Raw genomic sequence first — 26529 nt, 5'->3', positions numbered from 1 at the left:
ATACATTCTTTGATAATGTACCTTGAACCTTGAAAACATTTTGCCTCATTGGCAAAGAATCTACGGGAGCATCGATGCAGATACCAATATGCTTGTTGCTAATATCTGAAACAAGCGCAGAGTGGTGGAAGAGCTCAGCAGGTCAATCAGCATCTGCAGAGGCAAAAGACACAAGTTAATGTTTTGAGTCGAGATTTGAAAAGAAAAGGAATAAATTTGCCAGTAGAGAGTAGTATAAAATGGGCTGGGGTTGAGATTGGTAGGTGATAGGTGGAACCAGATGCGGAGGGAATGCTGGGCAGATAGGGATAGAGTATGGGAGAAGAAAACTAAGTGATTAGGAGAGTGTGTGTGGGAGGGGAGCATGAGGAGTGTAGGTTACTGGAAACTAGAAAACCTAATATCATACCATTGGGTTGTAAGTTAGCCAAGTGGAATATGAGATGGTTTTCTTTGTTTGCAGTTTGCCTTTCCATTGCAATGGAGAAGGTCGGGGACAGACAGGTCAGAGTGGGAGGAAGAGTTAAAATGACATACAGCTTGAGATGGCCATTGTACACAGAGTGCTACTGCGTCACAAAACACTTGCCTGATCTACACTTGATCTCACTCTTCTCTGGCATCTTTAGCTTTGTCTGAAAGTCTGTGTGTTGCTGCCTTACTTTTGTGGCATGGATATTGTACAATCCCAGTTCCTTGTTATCTCATGAACTCGCACACAATGAAGTCCCCGCTTCCTGCTGTTGTTTCAGATTGGACTGAGGTTGCTTTAATTATTTATCTTAGTCTTGGATCTTTAGGCTGTGAAAATGTGACTTGTCTTTGCAGCTGAACCACTTGCTTACTCTAAAGTGAAAACACTGTTTTACCACCCTCTCTCTGTCCTTGTCCATGGTCTTGGACAAGGTTTAATTGAAGTGATTTGTTGCTCTTTTTTTTTCTTGTTGCTATTTTGTGCAAATTTGATGCACTGGCTCTGAGCCCGCGGTCAATGAACGACATAGGACTAGATTAAACTGAGCTGAACTGAACATTCCTGGACTATTTTGATGACTTTGTGGTTTAATGTTTTATATTCTGTGGGGTTTTTTTGCTTTTTTTTGCTGTGTGCATGATTTGTTTGTATTTTGCACTTTGGGGGCTTGAGGTTTTCTTTGAACGAGTCCATGCTTTTCTTTGTTTTGTGGCTGTCTGTGGGAAGACAAATCTTGGGGTTGTATACTGCATGCATACATTGATAATGTAATCCTCAGGCTCGGCCAGCACGTGTTCGTCTAGGGGACAACAACTCTTGACCCCGCCAAACTGAGAAATCTCGTTTATGTGGATGCTGCGTCATGTGTTGCCGGGTTACAAATCCACCCCGCGTAATATCAGACAGTACACCAAATGCAATTAAATGCTTGAACTTTATATATCTTAATCTGGATAGAGCGTTAGTAAAGAAAATAAAAAGAAAATGGGCCCATTTTAAGGAAAAAGTCTATTGTGCATCGTTGGAGCTCACTGTTCGTTCATTTGTCCCCATCGACCTCCAAGTGTAGCCAACCCTCGGACCCTCGCTCCTCAGTCCACTCCGTCCGACTCTCTCCATTTATGTTCTCTCTCTCCATCGCTCCCCGATGAAAGACCGCGAGAAACCCGGCTCCCAGACACACAAGAAAGAACAACATTTCTCCCATTGGATAGCCCATGCATTCCAAAGTCCCGTTATCTCTAGCCATAACCCAAACATTGCTGCTACAGACAAACCATTTCCTTAGCAGTGGAACATTACACAGAAGCCATTATATTAGCCTTAACAGTGAAACCTTACAGCGCGTTACAATAATAAATGTACTTTGTAACTTGAACAATTGCAATGATGACATCTGACTGGACTAGTCCCACCAGAGCATTTTGGATTTGAAATCATGACCTTGGACCTTGCTCACACTTCCTGTGGATTGCAGTAATACAAGACACGAGATTATGCAGATGCTGGAAATCCTGAGCAATACACACACGTTGCTGGAGGAACTGAGCAGGTCAGGCAGCATCTTTGAAAATGAATAAACAATCAATGCTTCAGGCCGAGACCCTTCATCAGGACTGGAAAGGAAGGGGGAAGATGCCAGAATACAGTTTGCTTGTAGTGGGCAGAATACCTACAGGTTCTTGGCTGCCATTTCCATCGGCAAAATATCCACCGGTTTTCCATGCAAGTTTGAACATCAGGTTTTGTGTGAAACGAGCGTTATTTCATCTTACCCCTTCACACCCAAAATTATCACCTTAGGCAGGATCCAACTGGCATTAATTGCAATGCAGGGATAAGTTTGTTAATGAAATAATACACTCATTAATTTGTCACACTTAATTTCTGTTTCAATGTTCCAAACATATAATTTTCAACTATTTCTCAGTTTCAATTTTGGATCAAAGTAGTTTCTACTCATCACTAAAGATACTTTATAGCGTGCCGTGTGCTGTGCGCCTACTCTGCATTGGGAACATTTGAACACAGGCATTGCATGAATGAGGGTTCTCACAGTATCACCTTCTTTTTCAGTCTCCAGGATATTGTTCCCTTTTTAAATAAAAAGTACACTTTTTGTGTATGGAAACGGGCCCTTTGGCAAAACGACCCCAAATCCAGCCAAGATCCCCATCTAAGGTGGTTCAATTTGTTCACATTTGGCCCACATCCCTCTAGACCAGGGGTTTACGACCTTTATTATACCATGGACCAATACAATTAAGCAAGAGGTCCATGGGTCCCAGGTTGGGACCCCCTGCTCTAAACTTTCCTACCTATGTTCCAGTCCAATTGTCTTTTAAATGTAGTTAATGAATAAAGAACAATGCGACACAGATCTTCGCCCATGATGTTCCACTGGCCAATATAAACTTGCTCCATGATCAATCCAAACCTTCTACACAGTCTATAACCTTCCACTCAATACACCCGCCTCAGCCATTTCATCAGGCAGCTCATTCAACATGCAGATCACTTGCAGAATGAAAAAGTTGCCCCTCAAGTTCAGGTGTAATCTGTCTGTTTTGTACAGGTCATACATTCCCCAGAAGAGATCCCAATGATCCACAAATTTAAAACTCTGCCCCCTGCACCGATTCTTCACCCACACATTCATCTGCCATATCATCCTATTCTTGTCATTACTGGTGCATGGCACAGGGCAGCAATGCAGAGAATTCCAGAGGTGATCTCTCTCGTTGCCTGCGCCAAAAAGCTTTCTACCTATTTCCCTAATATTATCTCTTCAGAACGTCAAACCAATATGTACCATGACTTCTAGCTGTTCATTCTGCTGCTTAAGAATGCTGTGGACTCAATCCGACACATCCCTGACACTGGTATCTGGGAGGCACGTACTAACTAGGAGTCTCTTGCACGTCCACAAAGTCTTCTGTCTGTTTCCCGAACTATTGAATTCACTATCAACACCACTAAGTAGTGGGGTGGAGATGCATTTCTACCAAAGGAGGTAGGCCGCTCCTTTCCTCTACTAGCCCGCAGGTTACCCCTGTGTAAGGTGTAGCACCTGCTTAGAGCTCCCCCCACCCTCGATCAGGGTCACGTGAAGCCACGGGAGCAGGTGGTGGATGATCGTATGATCAGCCGGTGCATATCACATGTCCTGGTTATGCGACCACTGACGCCAGGCAGACAATCTCTGAAGAGTATTGATGATGTCTGGGGTCACCTGTCTTGTAAAAACACTGCACAGAAGAAGGCAATGGCAAACCACATCTGTAGAAAAATTTGCCAGGAAAGATCATGGTCATGGGAAGACCACGATCGTCCATGTCACACGACAAGGCATATAATGACGTAAGTTTATTTATTGAGATACCGCATGGAATAGGCCATTCTGGCCCTTTGAGCCCCACCACCCGCAATCCTAATCACAGGACAATTTACAATGACCAATTAACCTACTGACCTGTATGACTTTGCACTGTGGGAGGAAACAGGAGCATCCGGAGGAAACCCATGTGGTCATGTGGAGAATGTACAAACCCCTTACAGGCAGCAGCGGGAATTGAACCCGGGTCACCTGTACTGTAAAGCGTTGTGCTAGCCACTATGGTACTGTACCGCCCCAATGATGATCAACACTGCTCTTATTGCACCTTCTTGTTTGTCTGCACTGCACTTTCATTGTAACTGCAACACTTTAATTCTAATTCTGTATCTTGTTCCCTTTCCTTTGTACTACCTCAGTGCACTGTTGTAACGAAACGGGTGATGAGCAAAACAAAGTTTTTCGCTGTACCTTAGTATATGTGACAATAATGAACCAATTTACCAATATATTAGATTCTTTCACTGACTGACTGATTGGCAATGAGAAAATTGGCATGGATTCAAAAGTCATATACCCTGGTACTTTCTTTTGACATTTATTGGAAAGTCCGTTGGTCGTAAGGTAAGTGTATTTTTAAAGCAATGTCAATTGCTAACATATTACACAGGAAAAACCTAACGCTTGATAATAGATTTCCATAGAAGTATATCCAAGTTGCTCCACTTATACCAGGAAACATATCAAGTGTAATTATATAATTTCACTACTAATAACAATTTGAATATTGTTTTCAGCAGAGTTTCATGATCAAAGAACTTATGTTTTTCAAAAACGTTTGACTAGAAGCCAAAATCCATTCTGCCCCAGATGAATTTGTTAAGAATGCTTGTGTTTACCACAGTTTTCTGATGGAGCCCAGTACATGAGGGAGAAACAACAGCATTACTTGGAAGAGGCCAATGTCTTTTGAAAACCTCAAATCATTGCCCAGAATGTTTGCAGATTTCAGAGCACTTTGTTTAAGGATTGTGATGTTTGGGAGCAAATTTCAGGTTTATGGAATTGACACATGAAAGCTTAAAATCCTTAAAGCATGCTGGTTAAAATACTCAAAGGATGCTGGTTCGCAAGTCAAAAGCTGAAAAAAGAACGATGTAGAAACAGTCTAATTGGTTTCAGTTATCATAGCTGTGTGCATTTTCTTTGAATTGGGTATACATAATAAGAAAAAGCCCACTGGGGTTCTTCCTTCCGTTCCCTCTATTTGAATCTGACCCCAGCAATGTCCTCATCTGGCCTTGCATTTCAAAGCAAATGGTGAGCACGTGGAGCGCGTTGCAGAGATGCTGGTAGAGGCACATAGGTTAGGTGCATTTAAGAAGCTCTTAGGTAGGCACATGGATGAAAGAGAAATAGAGGACTATGTTGAAGGGGAGGGTTAGATTGATCTTAAAGTAAGTTAAAAGGTCGGCACAACATTGTGGGTCGAAGGGCCTGTACTGTGCTGTAATGTTCTACATTCTGTGTTCTGATTACTTACTCAGATCTCCAATCATGCTTAATGACAAATACTGAAGTTTGAACGGGAAAATAACCTGCGTTCAACATGACAAAAAAAAGGAAACTAGATTGGTGTTTTCTGTGAAATGGCAGGGCACCTGAAAAGCCTGTCTGCGGAAGGGGCTAGAATGACTAAAGTTGCAGTTGACTAGCCTTAGGAAGGCCAGTCTTCTTTGCACAATGTGTGGTGTTTGTGCTGTGAGCTTTCTGGGCATTGGCGCTACAATTTTGTTTGCTAGTCTGAAACTTTCACTGAACAAGAACCTCTGACAGATGGTTGAATATCTGGTTTCCTTTTATAACTCTGCCCTTTTATTTTCTTTGTTCTTTGTGTCACGGTTGTTGCTCTCTTTAAATGCCGCAGCAGAGAATATGAATTGGCAAAAATCTCACCTTTCACAGCATGCCACGCTGTTTGCAGTCTGCAGGCATTCATTCGCAACAAGTAGCACACACAAAATGCTGGAGGAACTCAGCAGGTCAGTCAGCATATATGGAAATGAATAAACAGTTGATGTTTCTGACTGAGACCTTTCTTCAGGACTGAGAAGGAAGGGGACAGGTGCCAGAATATAAAGGTGGGGGGAACGGGAAGGAGACTAGCTGGAACCTTTTTGCCCCTTCATTCTCAGTCCTCTTGAAGGTTCTTGGCCTGAAATGGCGACTGTTTATTAATGTTGCTTGTGTGTGTTGCTTTGGATCTCGAGCATCTGCAGACTTTCTTGAGTTTAAAATGGGTGGTTACTATTTTTCTTAGTCTGCTTCTATTCCCCAAATTTGGCTTCTGCTTCAAACAGATGAAGATTCCTTATGTGGCTAACGATGTCATTTTAAAAGACAATGCAAATGTTAGCATAATTGGAAACAGTAAGCCATGGACAGTGCACACCAATCCAACTCCCCAAATTTGAGAGATGAGATGAGTGAACACCCTAGAAGAGGTATTCCTACTGTGATGGACAGCGCTCAGTAAATGCACTCCTTACACGTGCATTTACACGCACGCACACACACACACACACACGCACTGCTGTGTCATTCTGCTATCATTCTGAGTGTACACAGGTTTATTTTGTAACATGATTGTAACTACGTTGTGGGGTGCAAGATATTCTAGTTCATCTGTGCTCTTAAGTTAACTTTGTGGGTAATTGGAGATGGTTTATCCTGTGTCTAATAAACACTCTGAGTGGGAGAGAGGGAATGGACTGCTAGGAGTTTACACTGGCCGAAAATAGTATAGAGCTATTGCTGTGATTTCTGGTAGATATCTTTTTGTAAATATTTGGCCGTTTTCTTTTCGCTATTTTTGTTAATGTTTGTAAGTTTGATTTTTGATGCACTTAATAAACACTATAGTGCCAAGCATCTCCAGCCAATTATTTTCTTCAGTCATAACCACATATTTAATACCTTCCTTATCTAAGAAAGGATGTGCTGGCATTGGAGAGAGTCCAGAGGAGGTTCACAAGAATGGTTTTGGGAATGGAAGGGTTTCTTTTATTCCCAAAGGGTATGAGGAGTGTTTGATGGCTCTGGCCTGTACTCACTGTGGTTTTGAAGAATGAGGGAGGATCTCATTGAAACCTATCGAACATTGAAAGGCCTGGACAGAGTGGATGTGAAGAAGGTGGGGGGAGTCTAGACCAGAGGGCACAGCCACAGAATAGAACAGAAAAGGGAAGGGATTTCTTTAGCCAGAGAGTGGCGAATCTGTGGATTTCATTGCCTTGGACAGCTGTGGATGCCAAGTGGTTGGGTATATTTAAAGCAGAGATTGATAGGTTCTTGGTTAGTCAGGGTGTCAAGGGTTACAGGGAGAAGGCAGGAGAATGAGGTGGAGAGGGATAATAAATCAGCTATGATGGAATGAAGGAACAGACTTAATGGGCTGAATGGCCTAATTCTGCTCCCATGTCTTATGGTGTCATAGAAAGCAGCATTTTACCAAGCGTGGCATCAAGGGACTTGGAGCAGAGTACCTGCAGCTAGTCCAGGATGTGTACAACCTGTATAGCACGCTCACATCTCGCCATGAATGAGTGGTAACGGGCTCCGTGGGAGTGTTATTTAATTAAGGCAGAGTCCAGGATTTGTCCAATTTCATGGTGAAAAGGTTTTTTTTTTTAATGTTTATTTAGAGATACAGCTCACAATAGGCCTTTCCAGCCCTTTGAGCCCCACTGCCTCAGCAACCCCTGACAAACCCTGATTTAACTCTATTATGATGAATTTAATTTGGTTATTTACTTCAGACCATCTGCTGAGGGACAGATGTAGTCAACAGTAACACTGTGAAGTACAACTTATTACTAACTTAAGATTAAAGATTAATGTCATTTCCTGTACCCAAGTGTAATGAAGACAAAATAATTGTTACTAAAACACACACAATAAACATAAATACATAAGATACCTTATATACATTGAATGTATGTCCATAAAGTGATGCTGGGCTGCCCATAAGGTGACTGTCAGGAAATAATAAAGTAATGGTGGAGTTAGTGGGTAGAGGTGTTGTGGGTAGTGACTATTTTTGAATCTGATGGTCTCGGCATGGGTGATAATATTTTCCAAGAGTCAGAAGGCTGTGATCGCCCACGTCATATGACATGGCACATAATGATAATGGTCCTGGCCTGATGCTACAGAGTTTCCTCCCTGATGGGACGGGGACAAGCAGTCCATGAGCAGGGTGGGTGGGATCCTTCATGATTGTTAGGGCATTTTTTTTTCTTTTGTGTTAGGGCATTTTTGTGGTTAGCACATATAACAAGTAATTTCAACCGCCAATCTTCAGATCTGAACATGGGCTGTAGATTGAATTTAAAATACAGCTTGGACAGTGGGTTTCTAAAAGTTGTGAACTGCAGTTAATTGGAAGACGAGAGAAAATTTTAAATGCTGATTTAAAATTCATTTGTGTGTCTGTAGTGTGGGTGCAAAGAAGGAGGTGTAAAGATTGTATGTAATTCAAAGGAAAGCAATGTAGAAACTTAAAATATAGAATTCTCCTTTTGATCTTTAGCACATAAAATGTCACGTAATGTTGAGTCAAGCAGCCTCTTCCCCTGAAAGGGGTCTCAATATGATGCCTGCTGTGTCTCATTTTGTCAAATAAAGAAACTACTTCAGAACTACCAGTACTTCTCTCCGGTGACTCTGTTTAGGCGACAGTAATGATGTTACTGGCCCTTCTCCGGCACCTTTCTGTATATGTGTTCTCAATGTTGGGTAGGCTGGTGCCAGTGATGGGGGCTGATGCTCAGTTTGCTCTCTGTCAAGATCATTTCACTTTGGACATTTTTGCAGCTACGGTGCAAGTGTGACCATGAGCTAACTTTTAGGTGCAAGGTAAGTAAAGACCCTTGTCATAAAAGTCGCATTTGACCAAATATGGCACCAAGAAAGCTGAGTAATACTGAAGTCAGGGTGGATTGTAGGTAAGCTGTCCAGAGGCAAGAGCCAAAAGTAACATTAAGGAACATGTTGTGTTTGGTGATTGGCAACCATATCACTCCCTGAAGAGTCCTGCACAGAAATGTGGGTGCCATGGCTCTGGCGTTTTCTGTAAGGAATCTTCCTGTGGAATGTGTGGGTTTTCTCCGGGTGCTGTGGTTTCCTCCAACAGTCCACAGCCGTTCCAGATAAGTTAATGGGTCATTGTAAGTTTAACTGTGGTTAGGTTAAGGGTAAATCTAGTTTGTTGGGGGTTGCTGGGCTTGAAGGACTGAAAGAGCCTATTCTGCACCGTCTCTAAATAAATAAATAAATGAATGAATGTGTGGTGAACTACATATACCTGTCTGGACACGCCCCCTGATGACTGCTCCTGTGGCTCCTCCCACAGACCCCTGTATAAAGGTGATGGAGGTCTGAGCCCGGCCTCTCAGTCTCCAGGATGTAGTATGGTGGTCACTCACTGCTTGTTCCTTCTTCCAGTCAATAAAAGCCGATACCTCGCTTTTACGTCTCAGAGTGAGTTATTGATGGTGCATCAGAATGTTTTTTGATCTTTGCAATTTCAGCTGCTCAATCTCCTTACTCCCCCACTGTATAATAAGATGTGGGTTGATTGCTGAGGACTTGAAAGAAAATCAGCACCATTTTCCATTCCTCAGATAATTAATGAGCCTTTCCCTGCTGTGCCAGTGCCTACAAGGCACAGTTCAAAATGGTGATGTTTACCTAAATGAGAGCACCAGCGGATTCAACACCACACACAAGCCCAGCTGTCACCACCAGCATACTGTGACTGAAATGTGTTCTGTTTGCTAGCCTTAGAGAGGGTCCAGAAAAGGTTCATGAGAATGATCCCAGGAATGAAAGGGAATGAGGAGCATTTGATGGCTCTAGGCCTCTACTCTCTGGAGTTTAGAAGAATGAGGGTGAATCTCATTGAAAGCTGTTATGGACAAAATGGGAGATGAGGACCTCGATAAAATCACTATCACTAAAGAGATAGGGATGAGCAAACTAGAGAGCCCAAAGGTAGATAAGTCCCTAATGGGATTCATCCCAGGGTGCTGAGGGAATTGGCAGAGGTTATAGTAGACACATTGGTAATCATTTATCAAAATTCTCTAGACTCTGAGCAGGTCCTGGCGGATTGGAAGACAGCAAATGTCACGCCACATTTTTTAAAAGGATGTACAGTTGGCCCTCCTTATCCGTGGGTTCCGCATGCGCAGATTCAACCAACTGTGGATGGGGAAAACCCAGAAGTTCTCTCTCCAGCACTTGTTGCTTGAGCATGTACAGACTATTTTTTTCTTGTCATTATTCCCTAAACAATACAGTATAACAATTATTTACATTGTATTAGGTATTATAAATAATCTAGAGATGATTTAAAAGTACAGGCAGTCCTCGGGTTATGAATGAGTTCTGTTCCTGAGTCCGTCTTTAAGTCGGATTTGAAGTCAGAATAGGTACATCTGGTATTATTTAGCATCAGTTAGTAAAATGTTATTCTTAGTGTATAGTATATATTTTACCTTTCTATGCATATAAAACACTTAAGAAATATACATATTTCAATAATTAAACCACTGCGTTGCTTAATAATAATTGTAGCTTTCATCGGGGCAGGGCCTTTCACATGCTCCATTAAAATTGTTCTGATCATTGACCAACTGTGGCCTAACGCTTTTCCAATGACTGATGGCGTTTCACCTCTTTCTGATTGCTTTATTACTTCCACTTTATTTTCAATCGTGATCACGATTATTTTTGTGAACAGAAACACTGCGGATTCAGAGCTGCGCCAGGTCCTAAAGTCCACCGGACCGAGACAGGTTAAGTAAAGTCCAGGGTTCCACTGAGTTCTAAAGATCACCGCACTGAGACAGGTTAAATAAGGGACTTGGGCATCTGCGTTTTTTGGTATCCGCGTGGTGTCCCGGAACCGATCCTAGGCGGATAAGGAGGGCCGACTGTAGGCAAAAGATGGGCAACTATAGGCCAGTTAGCTTAACATCTGTAGTCGGGAAAATGCTTGAAGCTGTCATTAAGGAAGAAATAGTGAAACATTTAGAAAGGAGTGGTTCCATTAGACAGACACAACATGGATTCAGAAAGGGCAGGTCCTGTTTGATAAACTTACTGGAGTTCTTTGAGGACATAATGACTGCAGTGGATAGAGAGGAGCAGGTGGATGTCGTATACTTGGATTTCCAGAAAGCATTCGATAAGGTGCCGCACAAGAGACTTATAAATAAGATACAGTTGCATGGAGTCAGAGGAAGTGTATTGGCATGGATAGTGGATTGGTTAACTAATAGAAGGCAGAGGGTTGGTATAAATGGGTGTTTCTCTGGTTGGCAGTCAGTGGTGAGTGGGGTGCCGCAGGGGTCGGTGCTGGGCCCGCAGCTGTTTACCATTTACATTTGGAAGAGGGGACTGAGTGTAGAGTAGCAAAATTTGCTGATGACACTAAACTGAGTGGAAAAGCAAATTGTACAGAGGATGTGGAGAGTTTGCAGAGGGATATAGATAGGTTAAGTGAGTGGGCCATGCTCTGGCAGATGGAATACAACATTGGTAAATGCGAGATCAGCCACTTTGGAGAGAATAATAGAAGAGCAGATTATTATTTAAATGTTGAAAGATTGCAGCATGCCGTTGTGCAGAAGGGACTTGGGAGTGCTTGTGCATGAATCTCAAAAAGTTGGCTTGCAGGTGCAACAGGTTATTAGGAAGGCAAATGGAATGTTGGCCTTCATTGCCAGAGGGATTGAATTCAAGAGCAGGGAGGTCATGCAACTATACAGGGTACTGATGAGACCACACCTGGAGTACTGTGTGCACTTCTAGTCTCCGTACTTGAGGAAGGATATACTGGCTTTGGAGGCAGTGCAGAGGAGGTTCACCAGGTTGATTCCAGGGATGAAGAGGTTAACCTATGAGGAGAGATTGAGTCACCTGGGACTATACTCTCTGGAATTCAGAAGAATGAGAGGGGATCTTGTAGAAACATACAAAATTTTGAAAGAGATAGATAAGATAGAAGTAGGAAAGTTGTTTCCATTGGTAGGTAAGACTAGAACTAGGGGACATTGCCTCAAGATTCAGGGGAGAAGATTTAGGATGGAGATGAGGAGAAACTGTTTTTCCCAGAGAGTGGTGAATCTATGGAATTCTGTGCCCAGGGAAGCAGTTGAGGCTTCTTCACTAAATTTATTTAAGATACAGTTAGATAGGTTTTTTCATAGTAAGGGAATTAAGGGTTATGGGGAAAAGGCAGGTAGATGGAGCGGAGTTTACTGACAGATCAGCCATAATCTTATTGAATGGCGGGGCAGGCTCAATGGTCTGGATGGCCTACTCCTGCTCCTATTTCTTACGTTCTTATGAAAGCTATTGAATATTGAAAGGCCTAGATAGAGTGGATGTGAAGAGGATGTCTCCTGTAGTGGGGAAGTCTAGGACCAGAGGACACAGCCTCACTATTGAGGGATGCCCTTTTAGAACAGAGATGAAAAGTAACTTCTTTAGCCAAAGGGTAGTGAATCTAGGGAATTCATTGTTATGGATGACAATAGAGGCCAAGTCATTGGATATATTTAGAGTGGAGGTTTATAGGTTCTTGATTAGTTAGGGCATCAAAGGTTACGGGCAGAAGGCAGGAGATTGGGGTTGAGAGGGATAAAAAATCAGTCACGATGGAAAGGCAAAGCAGACTTTGGGCTGAATGGCCTAAGTCTGCTCCTATGTTTTATGGTCCTATGCCACATCTACTTAATTCAGATGATTGAATGGTTGTTTTAACAACTGTAGTCATCTGCTGGACTTCTTTGATTCGGAAGACCTGCTATCTTTTTCAAAATCAGGCCATTCCAGGACTGGTTAGATGAGGCTTTAATTTTTAGTTGTGATGTTTTCTGATGGTTATGGTGTCATCAATGGGTGGTCAGTTGACTTAGTGTACATCTTATCTCCTGTTATTTAACAGTAACCAATTAACCTCAACTGACAGTTGTAAAATGGCTGTAAGTAAATAAAGATCTCATTAAAATAAAACTTCAGCTCTATTTACATGGTGACGTTGGTAAATTTGAGATGGTGACAATAGATCATATTTCTTCAAAAGGAGCCAGTTGTGATGTTGGAGCACCTCAGACCCAGGAGCCACATCTCATGACAGATAAATCCTATTTCTTCTAAAATATCGTTCATATTTATTCTCATTACAGCTAATATGACATTTTGAATTTGTATGGCTGCTTTGTGGAAATATTTTTCTGAATAAAGGGTATGACAGGCTTCTGAAGTAATAGCCATTTTCTCATCTGGTTTGCAAGCGCCAAAATGAAATGTCATTAAAGGAGATGATTAGAAAGCTCGCGCTGTGGAGCAGGCTTATTTATTTAGTATAGTTTATTTTATTTAGCGATACAGTGCAGATTAGGCTCTTTTGGTCCTTCAGCGATCCCCAACAACCCTGATTTAATCCTAACCTAATCATGGGACAATTTACAATGACCACAATGACCAAATTTACCTACCCAGTATGCTTTTGGACTGTGGGAGGAAATGGCAGCACTGGGGAAAAACCCACACATTTCAAGGTGAGGATGTACAGAGAGACTCCTTACTGAGGATGCTGGGATTGAACTCCGAACTCCGATACCCCGTGCTAACCGCTACACTAACGTGTCGCCCAAAACGTCACAGGATGCCGACTCTAACTGCTCTTTTGTTCATTTAGCTCTGCCTATGATACAAGAACACGACAGAAGGTCGCTATAAAAAAGCTCTCAAGACCATTTCAGTCTCTGATCCACGCAAGGAGGACCTACCGGGAGCTGAGGCTGTTAAAACACATGAAACATGAAAATGTAAGTCAATTTATGATTACACAATTTGTTAAGTTAATACCATCCAGAGCTTGCTTTCAATGGTGATCAGAAAGAGAGGTCCATTTTTAATCCTTACAAATAAAACAAATAGGTTTGAAAAATTTCAGCAAAACAATTCTGCTGTGATTCTTTTTGTACCCTCAGTGATTTTATTTACTGATACAACACAGATTAGGCCCTTCTGGCCCTTTGAGCCACATCGCCCCAGCAACCCCACAACCCCAATTTAACCCTGACCTAATCATAGGACCATTTAAAATGACCAGTTAATCTACCCGGTACATCTTTGGACTGTGGAAAGAAACCGGAGTACCCAGAGAAGACCCATGCATTCCATGGGAGGAAGTATGGAGACTCCTTACAGAGGAGATCTTAACTCTGAACGACACCCAGAGCTATAATAGTGTCGTGCTAACCACTACACTACCATGGCGCCCCATGTTGCTTCAACATCACAAATGTTACTCTACAGTATTTGACTCCCTTGAATGACTCTGCGAGAAGTTTTTTTTTGACAATTGCTTTGTGGAGAGTTTCATACAATGAAAATACCTAGCTTCAGTCCACGGTTCAAAGTAAATTTATTATCAAAGTGCAAATGTGTCACCAACTCCGAGATTCAGTTTCTTGTGGGCATTCACAGTAAACACAAGAATCATAATCGAATCAATGAAAAACCACATCCAACAGGATGGACAAACAACCAATGTGCAAAACACAATGAACTGCAAATGCAAAAAGAAATAATAATAAATAAATAAGCAATAAATATTGAAAACATGAGACAAAGAGTCCTTGAAAGTGAGTCCATAGGTTGTGAGAACATTTCACTGATGGGGTGAGTGAAGTTGAGTGAAATTATCCCCACTGGTTCAAGAGCCTGATAGTTGAGGGGTAATAACTGTTTCTGAACTTGGTGGTGTGCATCCTGAGGCTCCTGTACCACCACCTTGATGGCAGCAGTGAGAAGAGAGCATGACCTGGATGGTGATAGTTCCCTGATGGATGCTGCTTTCCTTAGGCAGCGCTTTGTGTAGATGTGCTCAATAGTGTCCATTGTTTTCATCTGTGATAGGAAATTATGGAGACAGCACATCTGTTTTTTTAAGCTTAGGCTCTCCATGTGAATCTCAAATTTTGGAAACTGGTCTATTTATACTGAACAAGTGATCACTTGGGACAGTTCTAGTTCAGTACCACTGCAGGGTGAGGGAAACTACATGGAAACAGTCCTTTTTGGCAACAGATGTCACATTGATAAAAATACCATTACAGTAAATCATAAACACAAGAAATTCTGCAGATGCTGGAAATCCAAAGCAACACACACACAAAATACTGGAGGGGCTTAGCAGGTTAGGCAGCTTCCATGTCAAATAAACAGTCAATGTTTGGGCCGAGACCCTTCTTCAGAACTGGAAAGGAAGGGGGAAGATGCCAAAAATAAAAAGGTGAGGGGAGGGGAAGGAGGACTAGCTGGAAGGTGATAGGTGAAGCCAGGTGGGTAGGAAAGGTAAAGGGCTGGAGAAGAAGCAATCTGATAGGATGAAAGTGGACCTTGGCAGAAAGGGAAGGAGGAGCATAGGCAGGTGAGGAGAAGAGGAGCGAGGCCAAGTGGGGAATAGAAGAAGAGGGAATGGGGGAGAGGAAAAATTACCAGAAGGAGAAATTGATGTTCATGCCACCAGGTTGGAGGCTACCCAGATGGAACATGAGGTGTTGCTCCTCCACCCTCATCTAGAGGTAAGGAAGGAGGTGAATGGGAAGGTGTAGCATTTCTGTTGCTTGTAGGGATATGTGCCAGGAGAGAGATTAGTGGCTAGGGTCACTCCTACTGGAATGACCTTTTAAAAGCCTTTTCTAGTTGCACCATAGCATGAAAATGTCTCTGAAAAGTACAAGGGATAGAATAGGCCAAAAATAGGTTTGCTCCTGCAGACCAAGAAATCACTTCAGGTTTGCTTTGTGTTGGGTTAGCTTTGTCTTAAGTCAGAGTGGACTGGAGGCTGGTTTAGAAAAGTGGAATACAGCTGAAGTTCCTTCGAATGACTATTTTAGTGCATGGTGCTGCCGAGTAAGATTGGGATCAGACACAACTGTTCATAGCTTGTTAAATAGTTGTGTTGAACATGTGAATGTTGACTGCTGAGATCCACAAGTTTTTCCCTGTAAGTAATTTCCATCAGGAACTAAGATACCTGCATTTTGGGAAATGCTGTGATGTGCTATTCAACGCAAACCAGGAATGTCTCAGACCTGGGTAGCTGGAACTTAAATAAAACAATGCTAGGAACTGTACAGGTGGTCTTAATGCACCTAAAAGGTGACTGATCTTGCAGGCACTCTTGTGGAGTGTCGGGCAAGTGCTGAGAAGTGGAACTGTTTCCATTAAACTATACCTCACTTTGACCCTCTGGTCCCAAGAATGAATGCAAGAAGTTGTTATTGCCTACACTTGTGGAAAAAATATTAAATATCAACTGGAAATGTCAGCATTTGCACCTGTTTTGTGCAGAAATCACATATGAAGCATTTAGTGCATATTTTATTGTGTATGCACCCAATTCAAAGCCCACAGGAAATTGGACTGGGCACCTTCTATTTATATTTCACCACTGATGAGGGTTTCATTTCCTTGTCATACTTGTGGCCTTGTCAACCAGTACAGTTCGAACTTAGCAGCAGAAATTGGATTAGTTGCTTGTCAACCAGTAATTTGCTTCCTGTTACGCCCGCTGGAGTTTAGGCGCGCACTGAAGGTCCTCTATCTCTGTCTGTCCTTGTCCAAGCCAATTTTGGACTTGGTCTTGGAGGGGTTCAGGGCTTTCTTCGTCTTTCCTCTTCCTCTCAGTTTTCACTACTATCAGCCATGCATGTCCCAGGTGGAGACTCAGGAATACCGTCACCCTCAAGTGTTGAAGGCTTGTTCATTGCTGTTTCCATAACAGTTTTGTTTGACGAGTCAGGGTTATTAGCCCTGAGCTGAACCTCTGAACCTGGAGGACCGGTGGAGTTGGTCCTCAACATTTGACCCGTTTGGCATGGGTGACCCTATGAAGAGTAAGAGCATAAAGCCTTAATCTGGCCAACATAGGCTCTCCGGGTCATTGAGGCACACGAACCTCCAAACCATGATAAGGTTGTGATCCTCTTGGAGGGTCAACTATTAAAGCAAAGAACAAATCTCACAGCAATTGTGGACCAATACATGAATTGCATGTCCCCTGCTGTGGAGTTGATTTTATAATCACCAAAGTTCCAGGTTCTTCCCCTTTGCAGAGCAGCAGTACTGATGAAGACTGCAGCACCTGTATCGTCTCTTCTTCCTTAGGAGCTTGCATAGATTTGGCATGACATCTAAAACTTCGACTGACTTCTATAGATGCACAGTGGAGAGTATCCTGACTGGCTGAACTATGGCTTGGTAACAAATCAGCAATGCCCAGGAATTGAAAGCCTCCAAAAGGTGGTGGATACAACCCAGTCCATCACAGGCAAAGCTCTCCCCACCATTGAGCACATCTACCAGGAGCACTGTCATAGGAAAGCAGCATCCATCATCAGGGACCCCCATCATCCAAGCATGTTCTCTTCTTGCTATGACCATTGGGTAGGCAGGTTCAGGAGCCTTGGGTCTCATTCCACCAGGTTCAGGAACAGTTATTATCCTACAACCATCAGGCTCTTGAACCAGCATGGACAACTTCACTCACCTCAAGAGTGAACTAATTCCACAGCCTGCAGACTCACCTTCAAGGACTCTACAATTCTGTATTATTTATTTACTAATTTTTGTTATTGGCACAACTTGTCGTCTTTTGCACATTGGCTGTTTAGCTGTCTTTGGTTATACTATTTTATGAATTATATTGTACTTCTTTATTTTCCTGTAAATGTCTGCAGAAAAATGAATCTCTGGGATGTATATGGTGACTAATATGTACTTCGATAATAAATTTGCTTTGAACTTTGGAATTTGTCCTCCAGATGTTGCAACCTGCAGACCCAATGTTAGCTATGGCTGCACATATCTCCCTAACCCTGCACTTCGGGTATGCTACACCATCCATCATAGCTTGCAGCTCGCCTGAACCTCTCCAAGGCATGGAGATGCTCCATCATACCTCACTATGTTGCTTAATCCTTCCTCCACAATTTCCCCCTCCCCATCGCTTTCTCTCCTTCCTCCCTATCTTGCTTAATGTCCATGGCAGCTAGTAAACGATGGTGTACAATGACTTCAGCAACCAACTGCTCTTGAAAGTGCAACTCACATTCTTCTCCTAAACACATCATCAATTTCCACAGTGCGATTTTGGCTCAGTCCCCAAACTAAAATTTGGGTACAGGAAAGCTCCCATTTATCAAAAATGGGGGAAATTTAATTTCTTGACATACATTTATGAAAACATATTTATCTCATTGTTCTAAATGTTATTGCTCCAGAGCTTTGAATTAGCGTATCACAACCATTTGATCACTTCTAAACAAGAAGTCCAAACGACTTGTTTCCAAATGAGGAAATACTGCATTATTTTTGTCTTCAGTAGAGATATAAAGATGTTTCTAAGGAGAATTATGCAGTATGACTCAGTGATGATAAGTTTCCTGGTTGCTTTTCACACATTTTAATATAACTACTCTCTGTGGAGATATGTCTCTACCAAAGGAGGTGTAACGTGCTCCTTCCCTCCACTAGCCTGCAGGTCACCCTTGGGCAAGGTGTAGCACCTGCTTAGCCGTCCTGATCAGGGTCATGTGAAGCCATGGGAGAAGATGGTGGATGGTCATATGAGCAGCTGGTGCATATCACAAGTTCTGGTCATGTGACCACTGATGCCAGGCAGACAATCTCTGAAGAGTGTTGATAATGGCTGGGGTCACCCATCTTGTAAGGACACTGCCCAGAAGAAGGCATCCCCCGGGGTCCCCTCCCCTTACCCTTTCTCCCATTGTCCACTCTCCCCTCCTATCACCTTCACCTATCATCTTCCAGCCAGCCTTTTTCCCTTCCCCCCACCTTCTAAATCAGGCATCTCACCCTTTCCCCCTCAGTCCTGATGAAGGGTCTTGGCCCAAAATGCTGACTGTTTACTTATTTCCATAGATGCTGCCTGAGCTGCTAAGTTCTTACAGCATTCGGGTGCATTATTCTGCAGAAAAATTTGTCAAGAATAATCATGGTCTTGGAAGGACCATGGTTGCCCAAGTCATATGACACAGCACATAATGATGACTCTCATTTCATGAAAAAGTATTTCATAATATAAATGTGTCCACTGCAAGATTACTCAAGATTACTGCCTCCTTGATGATATTTTAATTGTTCAGTGAATGTCTCACAAATGGGTGTTATAATTTCACATCCCTGTGCTTGAAAACTGCTAAATCTAAGCCATTATTCCATAAATGGTATTAATCTGCTGATTTCTTTTAGGTAATCGGATTGTTAGATGTTTTTACACCAGCACTTACATTGGAGAACTTCCGTGAAGTGTAAGTAGAACACGATTTTAAAAAGACTGTGGTGAAGAATCCTCCTGTTCCATATTTGCAACTCATTAGTTACTAGGTGACAGGTTCTGCAATCCTCTTCGGCAGGTCAGAAGGAAGTCTGCCTCCTGAGAATGACTCACGATTGGTTCTAAAATAAAGCTAGAAGAGTTTATAATAGAATTGTGCATAATTCTGTGGTATTTTCTGCTACAGTGAGGTTGTATAAGGCTTTGGTGAGGCCAAATTTGGAGTATTGTGTACAGTTTTGATCACTGAATTACAGGAAGGATATTAAGGAGGTTGAAAGAGTGCAGAGGTGGTTTACAAGGATGTTGCTGGGACTTGAGAAACTGAGTTACAGAGAAAGGTTGAATAGGTTAGGACTTTATTCCCTGGAGCATAGAAGAATGAGGGGTGATTTGATAGAGGTCTATAAAATTATGATGGGTATAGATAGAGTGAATGCAAGCAGGCTTTTTCCACTGAGGCTAGGGGAGAAAAAAAAGAGGACATGGGTTAAGGGTGAAGGGGGAAAAGTTTAAAGGGAACATTGGGGGGGGGGCTTCTTCACACAGAGTGGTGGGAGTGTGGAATGAGCTGCCAGATGAAGTTGTAAATGCAGGCTCACTTTTAACATTTAAGAAAAACTTGGACAGGTACATGGATGAGAGGTATATGGAGGGATATGGGCCAGGTGCAGGTCAGTGGGACTAGGCAGAAAAATGGTCTGGCACAGCCAAGAAGGGCCGAAGGGCCTGTTTCTGTGCTGTAATGTTCTATGGTTCTATGGAAGAACAAGTCATAATCTTGTTTAGTTATTTTGGTTGTGTTGTATTGAATCCTCAGAGGACTGCTTGTGGAATGTAGGTGAAATATCAACATCGGAGACAGGTGGAACTCATCCTGTCTGATAGAAGATGAGAGTGGACCATGGGAGAAAGGGAAGAAGGAGGGGCACTAGGGGGAGGTGATAAGCAGGTGGGAAGAGGTAAGAGGCCTGAGTGGGGGTAATAGAAGAAGAGGGAACGGGGAGAGAAAAAAAATTACTGGAAGGAGAAATCGATGTGTGTGCCATCATGCTGGAGGCTACATAGACGGAATATGAGGTGTTGCTCCTCCACCCTGAGAGTGGCCTTATCATGGCAAAAGAGGCGGCCGTATACCAACATGGAAATAGGATTATGAATTTAAATGTTCGGCCACCAGGAAACTCTGCTTATGGTGGATGGAGTGAAGGTGCTCCACAAGGCGCCCCCCCCCCTCAATTTTGACAGGTCTCACCAATGTAAAGGAGGCCACGTTGGGGTCACCAGATAAAAAAGACGACCCCAACGGATTTACAGGTGAAGTGTTGTCTCAGCTGGCAGGGCCGTTTGGGGCCCTGAATAGAGATGAGGGAGGAGGTGAATGGGAAAACACAGCATTTCTGACACTCGCAGGGGTATGGGCCAGGAGGGAGAATAGAGGGGAAGGACAAATGGACAGGGGAATCACAGAGAAAGTAATCCCTGCTGGAAGTGGGGGGAGAGGTAAAGATCATCCTCACTGGTTGTTCGCTCCTTTTTGGAAAGCATTTGCAATTCATAAATTATCTGATTGTTCTTGGGGATGATACAATGCTAACTTTCTTTTTGATTGGTCTCTATCAGTGAATGATTTAATGTTCAATTGTAGATAATGAATATCTACAATTGAATGTCAAATCAGTGAATTTCTGATGGTTCACGAACATAATTTCAGTTTGTTACTTTTATAAATAACAGTAAAGTGGAATTTAGAGGAAGTATGGATGTCAGTTTATTCAGGTCTTGTATTCTTCAAGTTTCGAGATTGTTTAATGTCATTTTCTTTATCCAAGTGTAAGGAGAACAAAATAATTGTTACTCCGGATCTGATACAGCACAAAAATCAACACAAAGATAAATAATAATAAAAAACAACAATAATAGAATATAAAACACAGTAATATAAATAAATAAGATAGCTTATATACATACAGTACTGTGCAAAAGTCTTAGACACATATCTTTAGCTAAGGTGCCTAACACTTTTGCACAGTGCTGTATCTGTCAATGTGGAGTGGAGAGCAACTTTGTAAATCTGGGGGGAGCAAAGGATGTTGGGAGTGGTGAAGGTGGACCGCTGCTGGAGGGATGTGGAACAGGTGGCAGAGAAGGAGTGCCAGGGTGAAGACACACCCAGCCCTGAGCCACTAGGCAAGGTCAGTTGATTCCAAACAATTGGTAAATGTCTCTCTGGCGCTTCCCGCCCCCTCCCCTCTCCCTTTTCCCAACCATGACTCCCCTCTCCCTGCCCCCTTCCCATTCTCAGTCCACAATAGAGACCCATATCAGAATCAGGTTTATCATCACTCACATTTGCTTTTTTTTTGTGGCAGCAGTACAGTGCAAGACATAAAATTTACTACAGTACTGTGCAAAAGTCTTAAGTACCCTAGCTATATATATGGTATATGTGCCTGAGACTTTTGCATGGGACCGTACATCGATTGTAAGTCCATAAAGTGATGCTAGCCTGTATGTAAGAGACTGACAGGAAATAATAAAGTAGTGGTGGGGTTAGTGGGTGAAGGTGTTGATCAGTCTTATTGATTTAGGGTAGGCTCACAAACATGAGAAAATGCTGGAAATCCAAAGCAATGCACACAAAATACTGGAGGAATTCAGAAGGTCAGGCAGCATCTGTGGAAAAGAATAAGCAGTCGACATTTCGGGCTGAGACCCTTCTTCAGGACTGAAAAGGAAAGGGGAAGATGCCAGAATAAAAAGGTGGGGGGAGGGGAAAGAGGCTGGCTGCAAGGTGATAGGTGAAGCCAGGTGGGTGGGAAAGGTCAAGGGCTGGAGAGGAGAGGAGAATGGACCATGGGGGAAAAAAGGAAAGAGTTGGGGACTGGGGGAGGTGATAGGAAGGTGAGAAGAAGTGAACGATCAGAGTAGGGAATGAAGGAAGGGTCCGGGGAATATGTTCACTGGAAGGAGAAATCAATATTCATGCCGTCAGCTTGGGTACCCAGATGGAATGTAAGGTGGTTGAAGGGTTTATTCCATTTCTAGGATTGTTTCTTGGTTAAAAGCTGGAGCTGCAAAACATAGAATCTCAAGCTCAGTTCACCATTCAATAGATTACTCATTGACTGCCTTGAATTTATCTGCCCGCTCTAATCCTCACATCATCCAATTTCCTTGGCTTTCAAAAACAATTACTTTTGTCCTTGAAGAATTACTGTTGTTGGAGCATTCAGGGCCAGAGAATTTCAAGATTTACAATCACAGCATGAAGAATTTTCTCGTTATCTCAGTCCTAAATAGTGGCCCCCTTTTCTGGAAATAATGCTCCCTTGTTCCGGATTCAGTGTCTGTGCATCTACACTGTGAATCCTTCCCCGCTTTGGCCTCCGGCAGAATATACTCTCAAAAGCAGTGGATTTTACTGCTCTGTGGTAAATGGAATGTATCAAAGCTGCTCATGGTTCTCTTTTGTTAATTAAGTTTGTTAATTAAAATTCGCAGAGCACTTTGTATTTCATGTAGACAATGTTCTGGTGAAACTCATTTCTTCCCTTTGAAATTGAAGTATAAAACCTCTGATGTCAGTGAAGCTTTCAATACTGTTAGAACCTCTCGCACTGTAAAACCTCATTTACCATGCTCTCCTCCTATTTCACCACCACCTCCGCATTTTTTCCCCACCTGCTCTGCTGCTCTCTCATCCCCCAGATCAGGCAGACAGATTAGACCACCTGTGGAAAAGCAGTCCAGCACCAGCGAGAAGTCTGGCAGCTGAATTGTGACTTCTGTTAAGATCAAGAGAAAATAGACAAATAAAAGCAGCCAGAAATGCATGAAACCCTAAAGTCATATTTACTGAGGTATCCTTGCTGGGATAATTTTGATTATTATCACCAGGAGTCATTCAGTGAACTTATCTTGTGGTGAATCAGAAAGCAACAAGGGGATGATTCTTAGATAATCTGTATGCTGAACAATTTGTTTTTTTACTGTTTAGTGTACCTGGATATTGACCTTAGGACATGATCCAGAAAGGTGGGAGGTGTATTTCTGCTAGTGTGTGTGTGTGTGTGTGTGTGTGTGTGTGTGTGTGTGTGTGTGTGTGTGTGTGTGTGTGTGTGTGTGTGTGTGTGTGTGTGTGTGTGTGTGTGTGTGTGTGTGTGTGTGTGTGTGTGTGTGTGTGTGTGTGTGTGTGTGTGTGTGTGTGTGTGTGTGTGTGTGTGTGTGTGTGTGTGTGTGTGTGTGTGTGTGTGTGTGTGTGTGTGTGTGTGTGTGTGTGTGTGTGTGTGTACTTGGAAGCATCTATTTTGCAATTGTGGAGCAGGCGAGGTCTGTGGAAGTTTCTTCACATTTTATCAAACTGTAATTCCACCTTTTGTCAATGAGGAAGAATTGATGCTGGAGTGTTGGGATTTGTGTGGACATAAATTGACATAGGGATTAATAATGGAAGTATAAAGACAAAAAGGTTTTCACAGCCTGGGATAAGCTCCCACTACTTATTAAATGCTTCCAGTGGTGCGCGTCTCAAATAGCCTCTGACAACTAAGTCCGGCATTTGGCATTTGCGTGTGACTTGGTTACTAAGCCCAGTGAAACCATTACTACTGACAGGACAAGGGGCAGAGGTGAGTTACTGGTGCCTTAAAACCAGTTGCTTTGGGCAGGTGGGCTTGTCAGCCGTGGTTGGCAGGTCAGCTAGGAGAAGGGAAGCTCTAATCTCAAACCTCTGCTGCCTTGCTGCTATATGCACTCATGGGGATGGATCCTGGAGTTGGAGTCGCTGAGCCAGTCCTACGTTGAGTTCAACACTGACTTGCAACAACGCTGGTTCCAGACTGTGTCGGTGTCTGCCATTCCTTTGGATTCATCAGCTGCATGGAAAGTGGAAGCTTGCTACATGGGCAACAGCTTGCTGTCTATATTTTAGAGCTCTGGCTGGCATACTGGCTAGGACACAGCGTCCATGCTCGACTCTGATCAGTAAAGACAAAGTATATGGTTTCAAAATGGGCTGAGTGATATCTAAACCATCTGGTTCACTTATCACCCATCATTCTAACTTGCAGCACTTGTAGCCTGAGTCCCAACGTGCAAGCCAAGATAAAGGTTTGACTAGAAGTAGAAAAAGCCTCTTGCTTCTGGATGCATTTTTATCCTTCGACCTGTTTATCATTAGAGAGAGAGAGAGAGAGAGAGAGAGAGAGACACACACACACACACACACACACACACACACACACACACACACACACACACACACACACACACACACACACACACACACACACACACACACACACACACACACACACACCTCTGTGCAAATGTCTTAGGCACATGTTTTTAAAGCAAAGATTGGCAGGGTGGAGATATATCTCTACCAAAGGTGTAAAGGGCTCCTTCCCTCCATTAGCCTGGAGGTACCCCTTGGGCAAGGTGTAGCTCCTGCTTAGCACCCCTCTTCCCCCCCCCCCCCCGCACCCCTGATCAGGGTCACGTGAAGCCATGAGAGCAGGTGGTGGATGGTCGTATGAGCAGATGGTGCACATCACAAGTCCTGGTTATGTGACCAGATGCCAGGCAGACAATCTCTGAAGAATATTGATGATGGCTGGGGTCACCCGTCTTGTAAAGACACTGCACAGCAGTAAAAAATGGCAAACCATTTCTGTGGAAAAACTTGTCAAGAACAATCACGATAATGGAAAGACCACGATCGCCCACGCCATACGACACAACACATAACGATGATAATGAAAGGGATCATGGACACAAGATTCTGCAGATGCTGGAAATCCAAGCAACACACACAAAATGCTGGAGGAACTCAGCAGGTCAGGCAGCATCTACGGAAAAGTGTAAACTGTCAACATTTTGGGCCGAGACCCTTCATCAGGACTGGAAAAAAGATGAGAAGTCAGAGCGAAAAGGTGGGGGGAGGGGAGGAAGAAGTAGAAGGTAGTAAGTGACAGTTCAAATCAGGAGAGGAGGAGGGGCTGTTGACTGGTGAAGATTTACTATAATAAGCAGTAAAAAAAATGAAATCAGTATCTGGTATGACCACCCTTTGCCTTTAAAACTGCATCATTTCTCTTGGGTACACTATTGTGCAGTTTTATCAGAAAATTGGCTGGTAGGTTGTTCCAAGCATCTTGGAGAACTTGTGCAGACTTTGGCTGTCTCACTTGCTTCTATCTCTCCAGGTAGTCCCAGAAACCCTCAATGATGTTGAAATCAAGGCTCCGTGGAAACAGTATCAGGTGTCTAAGACTTTTGCACAGCACTATATTTATTGATACAGCACAGAGTAGGCCCTTCTGGTCTTTTGAGCCACACTACCCCAGCAACCCTCTATAACCCCTCAATTGACGGGACAATTTACCATGACCAATGAACCTACCCAGTATGTCTTTGGACTGTGGGAGGAAACCAGAGCACCCAGAAAAAAACCCCAGGGATTCCACGGGGAGGATGTACAAAGACTCATTACATTGAACGCAGGGACTGAACTCTGAACTCTGATGCCCCGAGGTGTAATAATGTTGCGCTAACCACTATATTACCTATTTCAGTTCCTCCTGAGAGTTCCTTTCCACCTTTCCTGCCCTCTCTCTTATCTCTCATGTCAGACAAACAGATTAGACCAGCTATGGAAATGCAATCCAGCACCAGCGAAAAGGCTTGCAACTGAATTGTGATTTCCGTCAAGACTACAGACAGTAGATGAATGTAAACAGCCAGAAATGCATTAAACTCTAAAAGGAGTAAGCATGAACTTTTCCAACAGCAGAGGCAGGTACGGCATGGGGAACTGTCAGGTTAGGAGAATGTGCCACAAATTCAGCCTGTCATTCTGCTGAACGAACACTGGAGGGCAGCACGGATAGGAGATGCCAGCCCCCAACCCAGCATGAATGCCACGCTACACCGCCTCCAACATCTCTCCTGGACTGCACCAGCAGGCAAGCCCACAGCTTGAGGCCTAGACCTTGCTACAACCGAGGCCACGCAGCTCTCCCACCGTCTGTTGCATCAACAAACAAGGGAAACGTGCCTGTGGCATCTTGCATTATCCATGTCCAACAGGGTCTTGTAAGAGAAATATCCTACACAATCACCTGCATGCTGCCTTTGTGCACCTACTCTGATGCCTTCCTGTAGCAGATAACGACACAATCCGCACTAAATCCACTTCCTTCACCAATGAGCAGCTCGCTAATGGGGTACACCTGCAGTATCCAAAGTTCCTGAAGTCCAGCATTGTCTTGC

General features: G+C 43.2%; 1 protein-coding gene across 1 annotated transcript in view; it reads left to right on the top strand.

Moving 5' to 3' along the window:
* Positions 1-26529, top strand: part of mapk11 (mitogen-activated protein kinase 11) — a 72061-nt gene that overhangs the window by 11926 nt on the left and 33606 nt on the right. The window contains exons 2-3 of the mRNA XM_073066413.1: positions 13582-13711; positions 19170-19228. Coding sequence (XP_072922514.1) covers positions 13582-13711; positions 19170-19228 — 189 coding nt within the window. The remainder of the gene's footprint in view (positions 1-13581; positions 13712-19169; positions 19229-26529) is intronic.

The sequence above is a fragment of the Hemitrygon akajei genome, chromosome 14 (genome assembly GCF_048418815.1).
Source record: "Hemitrygon akajei chromosome 14, sHemAka1.3, whole genome shotgun sequence".
Lineage (NCBI taxonomy): Eukaryota > Metazoa > Chordata > Chondrichthyes > Myliobatiformes > Dasyatidae > Hemitrygon > Hemitrygon akajei.
Note: the sequence above shows the minus strand (reverse complement) of the source record. Positions and strands in the feature narration are given on the sequence as shown.